This window comes from Betta splendens, chromosome 10 (genome assembly GCF_900634795.4).
Source record: "Betta splendens chromosome 10, fBetSpl5.4, whole genome shotgun sequence".
NCBI classification, from domain to species: domain Eukaryota; kingdom Metazoa; phylum Chordata; class Actinopteri; order Anabantiformes; family Osphronemidae; genus Betta; species Betta splendens.
The window spans coordinates 20661917-20680909 of record NC_040890.2 but is presented as its reverse complement, the minus strand read 5'-3'; the positions used below and the strand labels follow the sequence as shown (position 1 = coordinate 20680909).

General features: G+C 45.0%; 3 protein-coding genes across 6 annotated transcripts; 2 read left to right on the top strand and 1 right to left on the bottom strand.

The window, feature by feature from the left end:
* Window positions 1-1596: 1596 nt before the first annotated feature.
* rest (RE1-silencing transcription factor) lies at window positions 1597-8589 on the top strand. 3 transcript variants are annotated; one of them, XM_029165451.3, is made up of 6 exons: window positions 1597-1761; window positions 3173-3445; window positions 3676-4233; window positions 4318-4478; window positions 4627-4710; window positions 6064-8589. In XM_029165451.3, exons 2-6 carry the CDS (start codon window positions 3210-3212, stop codon window positions 7767-7769), a joined length of 2745 nt encoding a protein of 914 aa, XP_029021284.1. In that variant the 5' UTR covers window positions 1597-1761; window positions 3173-3209; the 3' UTR covers window positions 7770-8589. The 3 variants fall into 3 exon arrangements, with proteins under 3 accessions (XP_029021284.1, XP_055368388.1, XP_029021285.1); XM_029165452.3 differs by lacking the exon at window positions 1597-1761 and having other exon boundaries at window positions 3306-3445; window positions 3676-3878; window positions 3956-4233; XM_055512413.1 differs by lacking the exon at window positions 1597-1761 and having other exon boundaries at window positions 3302-3878; window positions 3956-4233.
* On the bottom strand, window positions 8538-15793 carry LOC114864573 (nitric oxide-associated protein 1-like). The gene is made up of 9 exons (XM_029165455.3): window positions 15599-15793; window positions 14510-15436; window positions 14269-14433; window positions 13937-14038; window positions 13763-13854; window positions 13564-13695; window positions 9244-9360; window positions 9048-9165; window positions 8538-8962 (listed from the first exon to the last, which is right to left on the bottom strand). Exons 1-9 carry the CDS (start codon window positions 15768-15770, stop codon window positions 8721-8723), a joined length of 2067 nt encoding a protein of 688 aa, XP_029021288.1. The 5' UTR covers window positions 15771-15793; the 3' UTR covers window positions 8538-8720.
* A 244-nt stretch (window positions 15794-16037) lies between these two features.
* nipsnap3a (nipsnap homolog 3A (C. elegans)) lies at window positions 16038-18993 on the top strand. Of its 2 annotated transcripts, XM_055512416.1 has the most exons (7): window positions 16038-16178; window positions 16666-16741; window positions 17810-18041; window positions 18109-18270; window positions 18338-18487; window positions 18600-18686; window positions 18817-18993. In XM_055512416.1, exons 2-7 carry the CDS (start codon window positions 16673-16675, stop codon window positions 18891-18893), a joined length of 777 nt encoding a protein of 258 aa, XP_055368391.1. In that variant the 5' UTR covers window positions 16038-16178; window positions 16666-16672; the 3' UTR covers window positions 18894-18993. The 2 variants fall into 2 exon arrangements, with proteins under 2 accessions (XP_055368391.1, XP_029021289.1); XM_029165456.3 differs by lacking the exon at window positions 16038-16178 and having other exon boundaries at window positions 16607-16741.

Sequence of the window (18993 nt, the reverse complement as noted above, 5' to 3'; positions counted from 1 at the left end):
CAAACACATATATATAATATATACACATATATATTATATGACAACCGCTACATTGGTCACTTCCCCGCACGCCAACTGGACAAAAATTTAAGTCTTCTCTTTAAGTCTTCAGTCTAAGCTAAGCAAATAATTGAGGTACACTGTTTATTGATGACTAGGACTAATCCAGCACATTTCGAGTCACCGAGTGGCTGAATAGGAGAAGCTGTCTGACACGCTTTGTCCAAAGAGTCATCAAACCAGGTTCCTTTATTCTCTTTGTCTCAGCTTCTCATCTATTATCTTACATTCAGATCTCAAATAACTGTTAAAAAAACTGTTAAACAGCAACAGCATATTAACATCACAGGCAAAATAGTACAACATTATAATACATACACCTTATTACTCTTAATTAAGAAACAACAGATTAACAAAAACAGTTACTCTACTATTTACTGTAATTATGTGTAGAAAACATATAGTTTTACTGTTACATAAAATTTGTAATTCGTAAAGATCCGTATGAACGAATCAGGAACGAACTGGAGCGCTTGCTGCTAACTACAGAGCCTGTGCGGCTCAGCTGTCACGTGACTAAAGAAGTAATCCTTGAGGAATAACATTCAGTTAAGTCAGTCCTGAATTCAGTTCCTGAAGTCCTGATTCGTTCACTTTACCGATCGAGAGTTAAAGATCCAAGTCAGTTAAAAGAACCGAAATGCCCATCTCTAATCCTTTTTTCATCAGGAGCCGTTAACCAAACCAAGAATTGTAGCACCCTCGTTCTCGAAGTAGTCCGAGGTGAAAGCTCGCATGAGCTAAGGCGAGGAGGTTTCAGAAATTGACTTGCTTTGATCCCATTGGAGAAAAGCGCAAAATGTGAAAAAAGAAGGAAATGCACTTCTACTGTGCTCAGTGTGTGTAAACGTCATAGGACGTTCCAGAATGTCTAAAAAGTGGATTTTGCATGCTCTGTCCCCTTTAAGTGATACTTCGGACTCAGCTGGTTCAGGATCAGGTTTGCCGTCACTACAAATAACCTGTTTCCACAAACAATTCGGATGAGATTTGAATTGATAATGTCCGCGTAAGACACCTTTATCTTTCTTAATTTATCTGCCAGCTCTATTTGGTTCCAGTTCAGTGAGCGCTGCAGCGGTCGAAAGCCACGCCCCCCAAATGGTTCTGATTGGTTGTTAAGCATATCTCAGGCAAACACTGATCAACAGCCCGCTCCTCCCGTGTATGGGAGTTTTTCAGACTCAAAATTAAATGCAATGCATGTGTCAATTGGCAATTCAATATATAATTCAATTTAAAAATGCATACACTAAGCTGAAGTTAAGAAGATTAATTAAATATTCAGTAAAACGCCTCTCAACCGCTTTCTTGTAATTAACACGTTTAAACTTCGCCGAATTTGAGTCTTCGTATATCAAAAGACTTAATCTGGAACGTTTGTATCTTCTCTTCGCAAATACACGCTGAGCCAATCATTTGATCCCAGTGCACAGCACAAAGTTGTTTTTCCGTCTGTCCCAGACTTAACACGTGACAATAACCTTCATCATTAGAGCCGCTGAGAAAACTTCTCAGCGTTCTCTTTTCCATATCGACGCAAGAACTGCGTCATGACGTCACTGTCGTACGTCTCTGTAGAGGAATGTGCGGAAACTTCTTCGTTTCCACTTTTCTCTTCGCGTAGTTCGTCGAAGAAAAGAAATCACAACGCATAAGAAACTGCATAAAACTCCAGTAAAGTTCGGTTCCGAAGCGACGGTAAGTCTATGAGCAAGTTGCTGAGTGTAAGAAGTCGGACAGACGCTGCAGCTGCGGCCCATTTGTGGCAGCGGTTGGAAAGTTGAGTGTAGTTCGTATAAAATGGAGGCGCTGAGGTGGAGAAGAAGGCGCTGTCCGGCGCTGATCAGGACCATGGCTAACACTCCGATCCCGCCGCCGCACTTTGCTCACGTCTCAGCTGCTTTATCTTTATTTCCTCTAGCCACAAACACCGCGGACGTCTCCGTCAGAACCCCGCTATAACTTTAGACGTGTCGATAGGCTCATGCGCTTCCGCTAAACTATACTAAGTTTAGTGAAACACAATGCTGAGAAGTTAAAATCTCATCTAATAACTTTGATTTTAACACAGTCTACAGGATACATGGGCATACAGGATAGGAAATACATGGAGGTTCTGAACAGCCACTTTTTAATGTCTGTAAAGTTGGGTATAAACACACCGTGATTTTAATTTCAACCGATACTACAGTGGCTTTTAAAATCTAAAACAAAGTTTGCTTCTTCTCATTAAATTTGTATTCTTGAATTGAGCCCTGTTGCAGATTTATGAGTTTTGCACACAATTTGTGAAAGTGTGAGTCGCATTTGATGTTTTGTTTAAATTAAGTTTTAAAAGTCCGTTCAGAGCCGTACGTCAACGTCCTGGGTGTTTTCTGGCGCTGTCGACCGAACGTGGTGCTGTTTTAAAATGGCGGCGGCTTCGTTTCGCAGTAACTAGTTAACGTGGACGCTTGCTGTGATTAAAGCGGTCGGTGCCGGATAATTCACGTTCAACGCCTTTGCTCACTTCAGATGTCAAATAAAACGGCACTTTTCGATTTAGGCTTGGGATTGATCCCAAATAAATTTAAAGTTGAATTCAACCACAGTATGAATCCGACTTTAAAAATAAAACAAACTCTTTGGCAGCAGCAGGTCAGGATAGTCAGGATACAATATTTACAAGGGGGATATAATAAATTTAATCTACCCTACAAGTAAATTAAGATAATGGTGGTAAATAAATAATGTTTTACAGCATTAGACTAAACAGAAATTAAGTAATAAAAAAAATTGCTATTGGAGCACGACAAAAATAAAGCTATATATCTGGTTCACCAGGCATTATGTCAAGCTGTTTAGTTTATGAAATGTGCAGAATGTCATTTTACATAAATGACATCAGCTCTAATGTGTTTAGAACCTTTGAAAGGCCCTTTGTGTCTTTCTGCCACCTGTAGCCAATCAGGTGCTAATTGTCATCATAGTGGTTCTATAAACATAATCAGTTAATGTTTATGTCTTGCTGTAGAATAACTATGTGGCTGATCCCAGTTCTAAATAACCAGAGTTTAATCACTGTTGCAGTTGCTGAAAGGTAATTGGGTTTGTCAAATTGTGTTTCCAGGGTTTTGTCCTTGTGGCGGTGAGGAGTTCATCTCAAGATGGCAGCTCAGACAGGGTATTCAGCCGAGATGTTCCCCGTTGGGGTTTCTTTGATGGAGGAGGGTCAGAACCACACACTATCCGCCCCTCAGCTTGTCATGCTGGCCAACGTGGCGGCAGTGACATCAGCAGAGGGTGGGTGTGGCGAGGGTAGTATGGCAGATGAGAAGGAGATGATGGAGCTGAAGACAGTGGGTAGCAGCTACTCGGACAGTGAGGATGAGAATATCATCAGGTGAGCAACTAGTGTCGAAACTCGAGAATGTATTATGAATTCAATGCAGGTCACAAACATCTTCACTGCAAAGAAACTGAGAAAAACATTCTCACAAGGAACCAGGCTAGATTTTTCCCCAACATCAGAGTGATTAGTTTGAGTGAGATGGACATAATTTATCACATTAATTTACTTCACCTACTTTGACCGTATTACCTGTGTGTTAACTCACCTGTGCCTCTGACCAGGTACAGCTATGACAACCAGAACCACAGGGAGGTCTGTATCATTGAATACCCAGAGTCTCCTGGTCTAGGTGTCAACGCTGTAGCTGGCGGTAATAATGATAATGAGGAGGTGGTGAAAAATGTGGACAAAGCTGAAGACTTGTCTCGACGCTCCCGCCTTCGCCCCTCAACAAGCACCAAAACACCTGAACATGCAGTTAGAGGTAACGAGAGTCCAGCTGCTGCCCCGGAGAACACGAAGAAGAAGAAACCATTCCACTGTAAACCATGTCACTTCCAGGCCCAGAATGAACAGGAGTTTGTTGAACACCTCAGCACCCACAGCATCAGCAAGATGATGGTGGTTAACCGGGTAGAGGGGCACAGCAAGACCAGGACCAAGGAGTCCGAAACATCTGAGATTCCTTCAGGTGGGGAGGGGGAGGCCAGTGAGGATGCAGTGGCAGCAGGAGACGTCAAAGGGCTGATCAGATGTGAACGCTGTGGATATAACACAAACAGATATGACCATTACATCGCCCACCTAAAACACCATAGCAAGGAGGGAGAGGACCACAGGTAACAGCAAGTGAAAACACCAGTGTAACTGGTGTTTTGTCTCATACTTAGACAAGGTGTTAACCTGTTGCTGTGTCTCTGCAGGGTGTTTAAGTGCACTCTGTGTCCTTACACTACTGTCAGTCAGTACCACTGGAGGAAACACCTGAGGAACCACTTTCCCAGCAAACTGCACACCTGTAGCCAGTGTTCCTACTTTTCTGACCGCAAGAGCAACTACATCCAACACATCCGGACCCACACAGGTAGAAGGTCTGAGTGTAAATCCAAGATCACCGCAGATTATTATTAGTTTTTTTGTCTCTAAAAAGTGAAGTTCATTCAAGCCAAAGTTATTAACATGTGTTAACCTGTTCTAGACTTGTGAGGTGTGTCGATTTGTGTGTTGTACAGGTGTTCGTCCATTCCAGTGTCCGTACTGCGACTATTCCAGTTCACAGAAAACTCACCTAACCCGACACATGAGGACTCACTCAGGTCAGTTACTGGGCTGGACACATTTAACCACACAGCAGGATGCCACAATTGGAGTCAGGACTCTGATAACCCCAGTCTCAACATGGAGACTTGTATGTGAAAAAGGATTAGTTACTACTAGTAATACACTTAAGGACTTGTGTAGACCTGGAGATACCTGTAGACCAGATCTGGGACCAACCTGTCGTGACTTGGACTGGATGATGACAGATCTGGACTCTGATGACTTCACTTAACTTTTTAGAGTTAGAAGTCAGACTTTATTGATCCCCTTAGGAAAATAGTTCTCCCTGCATTTGACTCAAACACACCAGACCACTGCTCTACCCACTGAAATACCAGGCAACTGTTTTTGAACTAATAAGACTTGAATTTAGTGATAGAATCGTAACAAGTGGTTGTCGTCTCAAGACGCCAGACGACTGTCGTTACACCCATCCTGCCTGTCACTGAGGCCACAGACCAGACCCATCAACTGTGAGCAATGGTGATTGTTGTTTAATGTAAACTTTGCCTGCCTGCTACATGTTGCGAACTGGGATATATGGATCCTGACATGAGCCAGGACTTAGACAGACATGTAACACAGGGAGACGCTACAATAATGATGCTAAACAAGCTGTGTAATAATCCTATGTCTTTGTGTTTTCACCGAAGCAGTCGCTGTTGGATGAACATGGTAAAGTTTTGATTTCTGTGTTAATGTGTGAGGTTTGCAAAAGAGCAGATCAATCTGAAAAAACAATGCATTTGCACAAACATGATTCAATGTGAGGTCAATGGTGTGTGTGACACAAACTGTTTTCAGGTTTATCTGCTCTGCTGCAGCCACAATCTGAAGCCTCCGGCATGACCTTCCCTGTGTCCTCAGACCTGTTAGCGAGAATCAACTCCACATCGAGCCAGAAGCTGTAGAGTAGACTCAAGCCATGAAGTTTGTCTACAGACATTAAAATATTTTAGAAATAAAATTAGCTTTGCATTTTTCCCCCCAAAGGTTTAACCTCGTGCAATTGAGAAATGGGCCCATTCTAAAAAGTCTAATCTAGAAAATCTAAACTAGACCTGAATTGGCCAAATCCAGGGAAAATATTAACTCAACTAAGCTACTTAACCAATATTGGAATTTAGCCATAAATCATGTCTACAGGATGGTCCACCATGTCTGATACACAGAAACATTTAAGACAAACCTTTCAGACATTTATGTCCAGCAGCTAGTGTTGCAGTCAGTAGAAAAAGCTTCCTGTTATAGATCCATGTGTGACGAGTTGGTATCCTCACCTGGAGCATGTCCCACCCATTACACTTTGTTGCAGCATGGTAACACTGTTCTTGCCTTTCAACGTACAGGTGAGCGTCCCTTCAAGTGTGAGAGCTGTAACTACCTGGCAGCCAACCAGCATGAAGTCACTCGTCACGCTCGCCAGGTCCACAATGGCCCCAAACCTCTTTCCTGCCCCTACTGCGAATACAAGACTGCGGACCGCAGCAACTTCAAGAAGCATGTTGAACTGCACCTCAACCCTCGACAGTTCCTCTGTCCACTCTGCAAATATGCAGCCTCCAAGAAATGCAATCTGCAGTATCACATTAAATCCAGGCATTCTGGTTGCAACGTTCCCGTCGATGTCTCTAAAGTCAAACTGCGCATCAAGAAACCGGGGCCTGAAGGAGCAGAAGACAACTCTGAATCTAAAGCAACTAAGTTTGACAATTCAGCCACCATAGAAGACAAGTTTGACATAGACAACGGCAGTGACCACGAAGACAGGGACTTCAGCCCTATCAACCTCTCTATCAGAAAGAACAGGCCCAGCATCACCCAGGCTGTACAGAGTGACACACCAGACCAGGCTCAGAGGAAGTTTAACCCTTCAAAGACGAAGGAGAAGGTGGAGCCAGAGAAAAAAGTTATAACAAGACAGAAGAAGATGAATAAAGTGAACCAGAGCTCCACAGAGAACACATCTGGTAAAGAAATGCAAACATCTTCTGTAAATACAGACAACAAGGGAAAAAGACGAGTAAAGAAGCTGACAAGACAGAAAATGAACCAGGACCAAGCAGGAGGGGCACAGTCCCAGAAAGACACACTTAAGATCAGGAAATGTGACCCACAAGGACCAGTGGTGGAGGTAGTGGTGAGACAGGAAGCCAGAGATGGGGATGTAATGCCTAGGCCTGAAAAGGAGAAAGAACAGCGGAAGGAGACAAGCGGAAAAGAAGACAAAAGCTTCAACAAGCCCAGAAGGTCTGAATCCAAAAAGTCCCAGAAAAATAAAGACAGCAAAGATGTGCAGCAGAAAGACAGGCCAAGGAAAAGCCAGAAGGAAAAGAGTGTGAAAAGGAAAGTGGTGGAGGTACTAGACCTTTCCACCAATCCCACATCTAAAGCAAAGAGGCTGAAAGCCACAACAGCCGAGAAGCTAAAACCTGGTCCTCAAAACACAAATGACATGAAAGAGGCAGCTCTGGAGAAATCTGATGTAACAGCACCTGTGCACCAAAAGAAGACCAGGAACTCCAGCAAGAGAGGGCTTTTGGAGAAGACCCCTGTCAGCTGCCCATCCCCAGAGGCCCAGCTGGACCAGACTAAAAGCCCAGCACGTGAAATGGGTCCAACCGCACCACCAAGCGTGGAGATCCCATCCACCTGCAGCTCAGGTGGAGCCACACCCTCTGCAGGTGACGTCCCCCCAGCTCCCGTATTCCTGAAACCCACTTCACCGCCTGCTCTGACATTTTCGAGTCAACAAACCAAACCCACTGACCCAGAGGATGACGAGGGCATTCACAGCAGCCACGAGGGGGGAAGTGACATCAGCGACAGCGCCTCAGAGGGCAGTGATGACTCCGGCCTCCACAGCAGGTCCAACAAGATGGCCAACGACCCTGAAACACCCACGGACGAGATCCCGACACCGACAGAGCTCAAGAGTCACATGTGCATATTCTGTGACCGGACCTTTCCGTTGGAGGTGCAGTACCGCCGGCATCTGAACCGCCACCTCGTCAACGTCTACTACATGGAAGGCAGCACTGCAGGACAGAAGTGAGGAGCTCCTGATAGACGATTCTATCAACTGCCCCAGCAGCAACCAGCAAGTCTCAATAGGCTGAAGTGGAGTCATTTGCTTTTTCTGCAGTATGAACTCGCTCTTCAACAAACGTCCTATTTCGATCAGTTTATAGAATCACACCAGAGCAGAAATGCTTCAGAACCAATATGCCAAAGTCAGCTTAGATCCGGAGGTGGGTGCCGAGCACCATTTTCCAAGCGTCTTCGTGTTCCTCGATGTCTGCAGCAGGTGGCTCTTCAAACACAATCACTTTGGAACTCAACCTTATTAAATGACCAGCTGTGATTTTTTTTTTATAAGAGTACTTCATGTGATGAGAGCAACTCCAGTGAGTTTGTGTCAGGATCTGTGTAGAAATCACTTGGAATGTTTATTAACCTGCAAAAAGAAACATCAGGATGAAGAGACAATCGGTGTTTGGTTGGTTGGACCGAACCGGCACCTTGGGTTTGAGTATTACTATACAGTTCAATACAGAACAGTTTGTCTTCATGTAACTATTTCTGTGCAATATTCCTTTAGTCAAAACGCCAAAGTGAGTTTCATCAACGGTCATTAAGTGAGGAGCATATTGAGCATAAAATGTTTTCCTGTTGCTTTTTTCACATTAAAAAAAGGTTTCTGACAAGGACCATGAAATTACTCTGAACAGGAACACGAGTCTCAAGGTGCTATAGAGACACTCACTGAATCTCTGTTTAGTCAGAGTTTAACGCTTCATCCTTTCACTAACCAGCACAGACGTTGTGTAGTCATGGTTTGTTTAATCTCACTCAAATAAAGATTCTCCAAGTTGTCACAGCTTCTGTGAGTGTGTTCTGCAGCGAAACAAGGATTTGAAATGTTACCCTTAAATCAACCTGAATCTGTCTGTCCATGGCTGGGTTGAAAAAATTCTGGGTTCTGTCTGGAAGCCTGGTCTGTGCATCAGAGAGTCAGTGGCTTGTGCTTGTTATGCGGCCTTGTGGCGCCGTGGGCTGAGAGTCCAGCGTCCAGCAGCACGGCCGCTTTCATCGGTTTGTAGGCGGGACTTCCTCTGATGCGTTCTCCCTTCAGCGACACGATACGGGGAAGAAGGGGAGGTGACCTGAGACCAAAGCCTGCCGCCTCTGGGCCGTGAACCCTCAACGAGACCTGGTCGCCTGCAGCCGCTGTCACAGCCACCCAACCTGCATGCACACACACACACCTCAGTCTGCTGCAGTGAGAGCTACGCTGAACACTAACCATTTCATACTGAGATGAACGTCATACCTGCAGACGACAGTTTGACATCAGCAGCAGCCTCCAGGTAGCCACGACCCTCCAGTCCAAACTCCTGAGGAACCAGAACCGGAAACTTCTTGATTCGCTCAGGTCCTCCTACAGGCACCTGAACACACCACAGCAGATCACAGGGTGTCAACAGATGGTTCTGACCCAGTAGCTCAGACTTCAGCCTGAGACTCACCCCCAGCAGGATGTGACCAGCGTGCTTCTCATAAACACCCTCCGCTTTCTCCACACTGGTTATGTGAACTGGAACACGATTGGAAGCCACAACTGAAAACCAGCAGGACTTCGCTCCCTGTCAGAGACACGATTGAAACACAGCTGATCAATTATAGTTTAGGATTCCAGATGAAGACTAATAATACTACTAATAATTAGTTAGGGTCCCGTGGGCAGCAGTCTAAGCAGAGAGTTCCGGACTTCCCTCTCCAGACATTTCCTCCTCTTTCGGTGGGACCCCAAGGCGTTCCCAGGCCAGCCGAGAGACATAGTCCCCTCAGCGTGTCCTGGGTTTTCCCCAGAGTCTCCTACCGGTGGGACATGCCCGAAACACCTCCGCAGGAAGATGCCTGAGGCATGTGAGCTGGCTATTGGAAAGTTCACAGAACTTAACCGATGCATAGTAAAGATTAGAAGGACGCGATGTTGTTGTTTTGCATGATGCCTGAACATCCCATGTCTATAACCATCCATGTTGCTTAGTCTCCCCACTCCGTGACAACTCAGATTGGAGCCCAGGACGCAGAGTCGCAGTCTCACACGCCTCTCTGCACATTCTCTACAGCCGCCACCCACTCTTAGTCTTAGTTATCGCATAAAGACTGTGTCTGCTTCTCGACCACCTAAACTATACAAGTCACACACAAATCAAAGAGGAGTGACTTACCAGAATTTAATAAACATCAAAACAGTTCCTCTTACAGAACAAAGTAACAGGAAGTTAATAAAGTGTGGTTTATTAAATATCAGATCTCTCTCATCTAAATCGTTGTTGGTAAATGACTTGATAAGTGACCATCACATAGATCTGTTCTGTCTCACTGAAACCTGGCTGCAGCAGGATGAATATGTCACTTTAAATGAGTCGACTCCAATGAGTCACATCAACTATCATGTTCCAAGATGTACAGGTAGAGGTGGAGGAGTAGCAGCAATTTATAAATCAGATTTATTAATTACTCCTAAACCTAAACATAGTTATAACTCATTTGAGAGCCTCACTCTGAGCTTTTCTCACCCAGACTCTAAAACTCAGAAGCCAGTTGTGTTTTGTATTGTTTACCGTCCTCCTGCTCCATATTCAGAGTTCTCTGAATTCTTATCTGACTTAGTTCTTAGCACAGATAAAGTCATTGTAGTGGGAGACTCTAACATTCATGTAGATGTTAACAGCAACTGTCTCAGCACTGCTTTTAACTCCTTAATAGACACTATTGGTTTTACACAGCAGGTAAATGAACCCACTCATCGTTTTAACCATATCCTCGATCTTGTCCTGACATATGGGGTTGAAATTGATAATTTAATTCTTTCTTCCCCAAAACCCTCTGTTATCTGGCCATTTCTTATTAACTTTTGAATTAAGCATAATTGACCCTACAATAGCTGGAAAGAAATGTTACTATAGCAGATGTTTATCTGACAATGCTGTTGCCAGATTCAAGCAGATGATTCTATCATCTTTTGCCTCAATGTCTTGTAGATACACAGAACAATCACCTCAATCCTTATGAACAGGTTGACTGTCTTGTAGATGATGCTGCAGCTTCTCTACGTACAATGTTAGACACAGTGGCTCCTCTGAAGAAGAAGACAGTGAATCAGAGGAGGTTAGCTCCGTGGTATAACTCAGAGATCCGCAGCCTAAAGCAAAGGACTAGACAACTAGAAAGGCAGTGGTGTCCAACAAAATAAATGAAAACTGCATTGCATGAAAGGACAGTCTAATAAAATATAAAAAAGCACTTTGTGCTGCTAGAAAAACATATTATTCCTCCTTAATTGAGGAAAACAAAAACAACCCCAGGTTTCTTTTCAGCACTGTAGCCAGGCTGACTAAGAGTCATAGCTGTGTTGAGTCTGCTATCCCCTTAAATCTCAGCAGCAATGACTTTATGAACTACTTTACTAATAAAATTATCATCATTAGAAAAAACATTCAGCAGCAACTTCTTCCAAATGACAGAAAGCACTGTCTAGATCCATCAACTTTAAATATACCAAATCCTCTGTCTTACCTTAGACAGCTTCTTCCCCATAACTCATATGGAGTTAACCTAAATAATCAACTCTCCCAAGTCTTTGTCTTTTAGATCCAATCCCAACCAGATTACTCAAAAAAGTTCTGACTTTAATCAGCTCGTTCATATTAAATCAAATCAACCAATCTTTACATTTAGGCTATGTACCACAGGCTTTTAAGGTGGCTGTGGTCAAACCTCAATTGAAAAAAACAACCCTGGACCCTGGAGAACTAGCCAACTATAGGCCCATTTCAAATTTACCCTTTATTTCCAAGATTCTTGAAAAAATTGTGGCTAAACAATTATCTGACCACCTGAGTGGGAATAACCTGTACGAAGATTTTCAGTCAGGATTTAGAAAACATCATAGCACAGAAAAAGCTTTGGTTAGAGTCACTAATGATCTTCTATTAGCTTCGGACAATGGTCTAGTTTCTGTCCTTGTCCTGTTAGATCTTAGTGCTGCATTTGATACAATTGATCATAACATTCTATTACAGACACTAGAACATAGATTCGGGATCAAAGGAACAGCATTGGGATGGTTTAAATCCTATTTGTTGAACAGATTCCAGTTTGTTCATGTTAATGAGGAATTCTCCATATGCACAAGGATTAGCTATGGAGTACCACAGGGTTCTGTGCTTGGTCCAATTTTGTTTAGTCGATATATGTCTCCTCTAGGTGAGATTATTAGAAAGCATTTTATTAATTTTCATTTTTACGCAGATGACACTCAGCTATATATGTCCTTGAAACCAAATGAAACAGATCAACTAGTCAAAATTCAGGGTTGTTTAAAAGTCATCAAATCCTGGATGTCCCAAAACTTCCTTCAACTAAATTCAAATAAAACTGAAATTCTTATTGTTGGGCCTAAAAATCTGAGAGAGACACTTTTGAGTCAGATAGCCACCCTGGATGGCATAACATTAGCTTCAGATTCTACTGTGAGAAACCTTGGTGTCATCTTTGACCAGGATCTCTCTTTTACATCATACATTAAACAAATCTCCAGAACCGCCTACTTTCATCTTAGAAATATAGCTAAAATCAGAAGCATCCTCTCTCAGAGTGATGCAGAGAAACTGATCCATGCATTTGTTACCTCTAGGCTGGACTACTGTAACTCCTTACTCATAGGATGTCCTAACAGCTCCTTAAAAAGCCTACAGCTTATTTAAAATGCTGCAGCCAGAGTTCTGACAGGACTTAGAAAGAGAGATCACTTTTCTCCTACATTAGCTTCTCTGCACTGGCTGCCTGTAAAATGTAGGATAGAATTTACAATTCTCCTACTCACATACAAAGTACTCAATGATAAAGCTCCTTCTTATCTTAAAGACCTCATAGTTCCTTATGCTCCCAGCAGAACACTTCGTTCTCAGAGCGCTGGGCTATTTGTGGTTCCTGGAGTCTTTAAATGAAGAACGGGAGGAAGAGATTTTAGCTACCAAGCTTCTCTCCTCTGGAACCAGCTCCCTCTTCAGGTTTGAGAAGCTGACACACTCTCCACCTTTAAGATTAGGCCTAAAACCTTCCTTTTTGATAAAGCTCATAGTTAGAGATGGTTCAGGTCACTGGCAATGATTGTTAGTCACAGGAACCATCTCTTAGTTAAGCTGCAATAGACATAGACTGCTGGGGGACTTCATTTATACACTGAGCTCCTCTGTTTCCTTCTACCACTTCTGTCCAATAACCTTCCATCATGGTTTTATGTTCAACTAACCTTGTCTCTTTCTTTCCAGTAGTTGTGCTTCTCCCCCACTCTCTCTCCCTCTCTGTCCTCACCTACAGGTATCATTGGACTCAAAGTTTGGTGTCTGTGATGGGCAGCTGCGGATCCAACCATCCTGCCTGTGCTGTTATTGCTGTGCTTTTCTCTCTCTCTATCCTCTCACCCCAACCGGTCGAGGCAGATGGCCGCCCACATCCAGCCTGGTTCTGCTGGAGGTTTCTTCCTCGTTAGGGAGGGAGTTTTTCCTCTCCACTGTTGCTGTCAAATTAAATGCTTTCTGTATGTGGGATTTGTTGGGTTTAGTTGTGTGAAGTCTTAAACCTTACTTTGTAAAGTGCCTTGAGATAACTTTGTTGTGATTTGGCGCTATATAAATAAAATTAAATAGAATTGAATCCTGCTGCTCAGACATCTCCTGAGGAGCGGGAGGTGAGGTCTGACCATGGACCCTGCACCAGCCGTCCCTCCTAAAAACCCACACTTCATGTTTGTGTGTCTGAGATTCTTTTCTGACCTGCAAAAAGTCGATTCGGGCTAGAGCCCCAACAAACAGACTCATTCCAGGCTTGAGCACAAAGGTTCGGGGGATGATCGCCCGAGAGGGAACCACCAAACGGACTTCCTCCTCACTGAGCAGCGCCAGGATCTGAGGGACAATGACGAGGCGTTAGGACACAGGGTCACACGAAGTCCGACCTGCTGCGCTCACTCACGTCACGCTCCTTGAGGATTCCTGGGGTGTCGTACAGCCAGTGGGCGTCTTTAAGCTCATTGTAGGTAAAGTCATCTTTGGGCCTGCTGGAAGCTGAGAGGTCAAAGGTCACAGGTCAGTGTGGGAAAAGCACTGACCCAACAGGCATCGTGTTCACATCCCCCGACCTGCTCACCTGTCCTCGTCTCCCTGTCTCCAAAAGCCAATCTGTCTGGATCAAACTGGATCTCGTCAGGTCTGGATCCAGCGTCAAAGCGGAACGTTCTGCCAATGCGACCTGGGAACAGGTAACAGGTCCAAGTCACAATGTGGCAGATGTGTGAATTAGTCTGTCCACTAACTTGCAGCTGTCAACACGTAGCATCTGGTTTTGCTCTAAGTGACTCTGAGGCTGTTAAAGATCCAACAAACACAACCTGCTTCACAACATTTTTCATGAACCTCGTTGTTAAAGTACTGACACACGTCAGAGCCTCTTACTCTTTAAGATAAACTGCTTGTTCATACCCGCTACGTATCCGCACCGGCTCAGCGTCCTTAGTCTTTTTAGCTCGTTCTCCAACAACTCGCTCTCCGTCTGCTGCGATGCTTCATTCAGTCGCTTCTGGCGTCGAAACATCCGGTACGGAGTGGGGTTGATGATGGGGAACTTCAGGAGGTTCAGAGTTGTGCCTGAATGAACCACAGCATGCTGAAATGATTTCTGTGAATGATCAAACCTACCAATGTGAGGGCGTTCGGTGCTGACCGGGCCACGGGGAAATGGTGGCCTTGGAAATGAGCTCTGAGCTTCTACTCTTGCAGTAGTCGGACTCCAACAGCGTGTTGAACAGGGTCGACTTCCCCGCGTTGGTGTTTCCCACCAAGTACACGTCACCTTTGTACCTCCAAGAACTTTGCAGACTGGAGATCAGGTTCTCGATACCATAGCCAGTCTTGGCACTGATCAGGTGGATATCTGTCACTTGGTCCATGAAGCCGGCATCTCTGCAGTACTGACCCAACTGCCTTTTGATCCGCTGCAGGTAGTTGGGCGAGTCTCCAGGCAGTAAGTCCACCTTGTTACCGAGGACGACGACGTGTTTGTTATCGCCCACCAGCTCTGGCAGGTCGGGGACAACCGATTCAGGGACGTCCAGCAGGTCGACAATGAGCAGCACCAGGGCCTGGTGGGGCCGGATCTGCTGAACCACAGCCCGGTACTGGTCTCTGGATATCTGCAGGGCTAGGGCTTTGTGGTGGTGGGTGAGCAGGTGGCAGCGCTGACATGTGGCCCCGTTCAGACCCTCCTCCTGCAGCAGGGTCTTGTATTTCTCACTGGGCAAGTAACCGGGCTGATGTGGGCTCGCACACTGCAGGATGGCGCCGCAGCCGGAGCAGCTGGTGTCACTGAATGGCTCGTCTGCATCAGGGGTCCCAAACACTTTATGCTCACCTTTACCTGCATTCTTCTTCTTCTTCTTCTGTGCTGCTACAATGTTTCCATCCACTGGATAGTCCACGTCGTGGAACTGGATCACAACACTGGGGTCAGGCTCCTTCAAGGTCTTTTTCCTCAACAGCTGGAGCTGCTGCTGCTGCAGAGACCTGGGGTGCCTCTGTGCAGGAGGAGTAGGGGAGGTTTGGAGGCTGAACTGGTGGAGGTTCTCCTCCTGGCGTGGGTCCACGTCTGAGTCTGTACCAAGATACAGGAACCAGAACCACCAACTCTGTGACCATCGAGTGCATTTTACTTTTATTATTTATTCATTCACTTCAATCATGTCGACAGCTGAGCTTCATAATCAAAAGCTGAGCTTTTTCTTCCTTACATCGAAGCTTTTAAACCCGTTCTTACCTGTACAGTCCACAAAAACGAACTGTTCCTCCAGGTTCGAGTCCACGACGCAGCCCCGAACTGTCCCCCTGTCTTCGTTACAGAGTTGTCGTGTCAAACCAGGAAAGCGGACCGTGAAACGAGCGGAACTCCAGAACCGCCGGCGGACACACGCCTGGATCACCTGAAACATGTTGAACTGGCCCAGGAACACGTGAACCCAAACGAACGACGATACGCCGCTTCCTAAGCGGATGTGACGTCAACCTTCTGTTTGTTTAGGTTCCGTTTCTTCTTCTTCTTCTTCCTCTTCTTTTGTGTTTAACAGCGGCTTGCATCCTCAGTGTTGCACAACCGCCACCTGTCGACTTCTACAAACCTCAAATTCTTTTCCCCAGCTCATTGACATATAAAATTTAAACAAGGCCTCTCTCCCTCTCCCTGATCTTAAAGGCGGAGAGTGTGTCAGCTTCTCGAACAGGGAGCTGGTTCCAGAGGAGAAGAGCTTGGTTCGCTCTGAGAACGATGTGTTCTGCTGGAAACATAAGGAACTATGAGGTCTTTAAGATAAGAAGGAGCTTTATCATTAAGTGCTTTGTAGGTGAGTAGGAGAATTCTAATTTCTATCCTACATTTTACAGGCAGCCAGTGTAGAGAAGCTAATGTAGGAGAAATGTGATCTCTCTTTATAAGTTCAAACAGAACTCTGGCTGCATAGTTAAAATAGAATTTCTGTATTAAATCACTGACAACACATCTACATAACTACTCAGGGTGGATCCATTAACCAACAAATAAACAATGCCTGAATGCTTTCAAAAGTAGTGACGTCAGAGCATTTGATGACTGAAACCAAAAATAACACAAAATGGTTTTGCCAAAAGCTAAAACACAAACACAAGAAAACTCCAAATGTTGAGAAACGGAACCACAGTGGGACAGTCTTTGTCTGTGGGTTAGAGTTAGGGCGGCCACGTATGATTGGGCTTCATTCTTGAATGAAGTGAGACCTCTGGCAAACTCAGGATCTCTGTCTACTTCCTGCTTGAGCCTTTACCAGCAGCTTGTTTGAGTTTCTTTCACTTTAGTTTCAACATGTTGAGGTTGAGAAGCTCCGCACTCAGATCAGCTGCTGCACTGATCTCACCTTCTGCTGCTGCTCAGGTGAGTCCAGCTTCAACTAGCCTGAAACTCAGCTTCAAACTAACCTGGTGTCACAACTAAACAAAGCATAACCAAAATGTGGGCCGCTGCAGAGTGGACCCTCGGGACTGATCCTCCTGCAGAAGCGAATCCTGGGGTGGTTCATTTCATGAGGTTCTGCAGGTCTGAGACGGTTGTGCAGTTTTTACTGAAACCTGTAAAGAAGAAAGTGAATGTGCTGTAGTTTTTTGGTTTGTTGTTGATCTTTGGACTGAGCTCAGTGAAAGGTTTAAGATTAACCAGCACCTGCCCCTGCAGACAAACACCAAATCCCCACAGAAACTGGGTCACTGGAGCACCCTACAAAGATGATATAGATGATAGATATAGATAGACGATTGTATTTGTATATATGGGTATATAATAACCATTTCTACAAAGTACTGTAATAAGGACTTACTGTGCATCAGTAGGTTTTCTGGTTAGGGCCCATTACCCTAAAGTTGTATTGAGCAGTGACACACCAGGTCTGGACCTTCTCACCGCTGACATTGGTGTAGACCTAATCTTGGGTATTGGTGAACAGTCACGTATCTCACACCTGTAGAGATTAATCTAACCAGCAGGTGACACCAGAAACACGCAGGAAACTGGACATTTTGTTCCCCTAAATAATCTCTAGTGTTAAATCTTCTTTCAGATGTCCGTAACAATAAAATATACAATTCTTTCTATATACACCATTTGCACATTATTACAATTACGTCACTTACATGGGACATATTAATAGAAAGATAAACTGTTAAGAAATCACTATATTGATTTGGTTGAGTGGGCTTTAAAGCAAATTTAATGGACTAAATGTGAACTGTAGGTTTTTACTGATGGTCACATCTAAAGCTTTAGTCCTGTAGTGGATGGCTGTTAAGTACAAATGACTAATATAAATATAAATAATATATAATATATAAAATATGATTCCTCTGGAACACTTAATTTTTCAGGATGAGTTTATCAGAATGAGTCAAGACTTGATGTTTCACCTAATTCTCTTTTTGTACAACATCCGTGCTTCTGTTTCACCGTCAGAGTGAGACCTCGTTGCTCGCTGCTCCCTGTGTGCGTCTCTCCACTGGCCCGCAGCAGGAACGCAAAACCTTCTACGAGTTCCGCACTTACTGTGTCCGCCCGGATCAGAACGCCGCTTTTCTCAAGCTGACCAATGAGAAGATCCACCTGCGCACCGCCCACTCCGAGCTGATCGGCTACTGGAGTGTGGAGTACGGCGGCTTGAACCAGGTCTTCCACATCTGGAAGTATGGTAAGGACCCTACTCCGTCTCCGTTTTCCTCGTGAGGTTTGAAATGGACCCGACCTTCTCTCCGCAGACAGTTACGCTCAGCGGGCAGCTGTTCGGGCTGCTCTGGCTCGGGACCCGTCCTGGGTCTCAGAGTACCTCGCCAGTATGCTGCCGATGCTGAATTCTCAGGAAAACGAGGTCGTCTACCTGGTTCCGTGGAGCAGCCTGCATAACCCACCGCAGCAGGGCGGTAAGCTCTGACCCACACGGTACCGAGCGGAGCTCAGGGCTACGCGTTGACTCCAGATGTGTTTCAGGTGTGTACGAGCTGGTTTCCTACCAGATGCGTCCCGGCGGCCCTGCGGTCTGGGGCGGTGCCTTCCAGGCTGCGCTCACTGCCCACGACGCGCCGGGCTACGCCAAGCTGCTGGGGGCTTTCCACAGTGAGTTCGGCCAACTGAACAGAGGTACGTGTGAACCAGAACCACAAGGTTCCGTCACAGAACTTGCTAATCAGTGTCCAGTGCTCGGTGCTGGTATCGGTCTCCCGTGTGACAGTCTCTCTCTGTTTCTGGTCAGTTCATGCGCTCTGGTGGTTTGAAAACGCGGACCAACGAGCCGAGCAGCGACAAAAGGCTCATACTGACGCCAGAGTGGTGGCTGCAGGTGAGACGACGTCATCAATAACGCGTGACATCAGCGATGCGTTTGCTGGTGTGCGGTTTAGACGAACTAAATCGTGTTTGCTGCCGTAGCACAATCAGTGATAACCACCTCTCTTTCTCTCTCTTTTTAGTCAGAAACAGTTTTGTTAATCTCGACTCCCAGAAAAACAAACTGATGTTTCCATGTCCATTCTCTCCAATGAAGTAACTTCATGTTTCCATGGCAGCCCAACAATTAAAAAAAACGGTGTCCTAACAATGCTGTAAAAACCCAGATTTATCTGTCAATAAAGTCAAACACATTTGTC

Coding starts and splice junctions, on each gene's coding strand:
- rest (XM_029165451.3), top strand. CDS start 3,210: ATGGCAGCTCAGACAGGGTATTCAGCCGAGATGTTCCCCGTTGGGGTT. Junction 4,234..4,317: donor AAGGAGGGAGAGGACCACAG/GTAACAGCAAGT, acceptor GTGTCTCTGCAG/GGTGTTTAAGTGCACTCTGT. Junction 4,479..4,626: donor ACACATCCGGACCCACACAG/GTAGAAGGTCTG, acceptor TGTGTTGTACAG/GTGTTCGTCCATTCCAGTGT.
- LOC114864573 (XM_029165455.3), bottom strand. CDS start 15,770: ATGTTTCAGGTGATCCAGGCGTGTGTCCGCCGGCGGTTCTGGAGTTCC. Junction 15,437..15,598: donor CGTTTTTGTGGACTGTACAG/GTAAGAACGGGT, acceptor ATCTTGGTACAG/ACTCAGACGTGGACCCACGC. Junction 13,855..13,936: donor AGACAGGGAGACGAGGACAG/GTGAGCAGGTCG, acceptor TTGACCTCTCAG/CTTCCAGCAGGCCCAAAGAT.
- nipsnap3a (XM_055512416.1), top strand. CDS start 16,673: ATGTTGAGGTTGAGAAGCTCCGCACTCAGATCAGCTGCTGCACTGATC. Junction 18,271..18,337: donor TAACCCACCGCAGCAGGGCG/GTAAGCTCTGAC, acceptor GATGTGTTTCAG/GTGTGTACGAGCTGGTTTCC. Junction 18,488..18,599: donor GTTCGGCCAACTGAACAGAG/GTACGTGTGAAC, acceptor GTTTCTGGTCAG/TTCATGCGCTCTGGTGGTTT.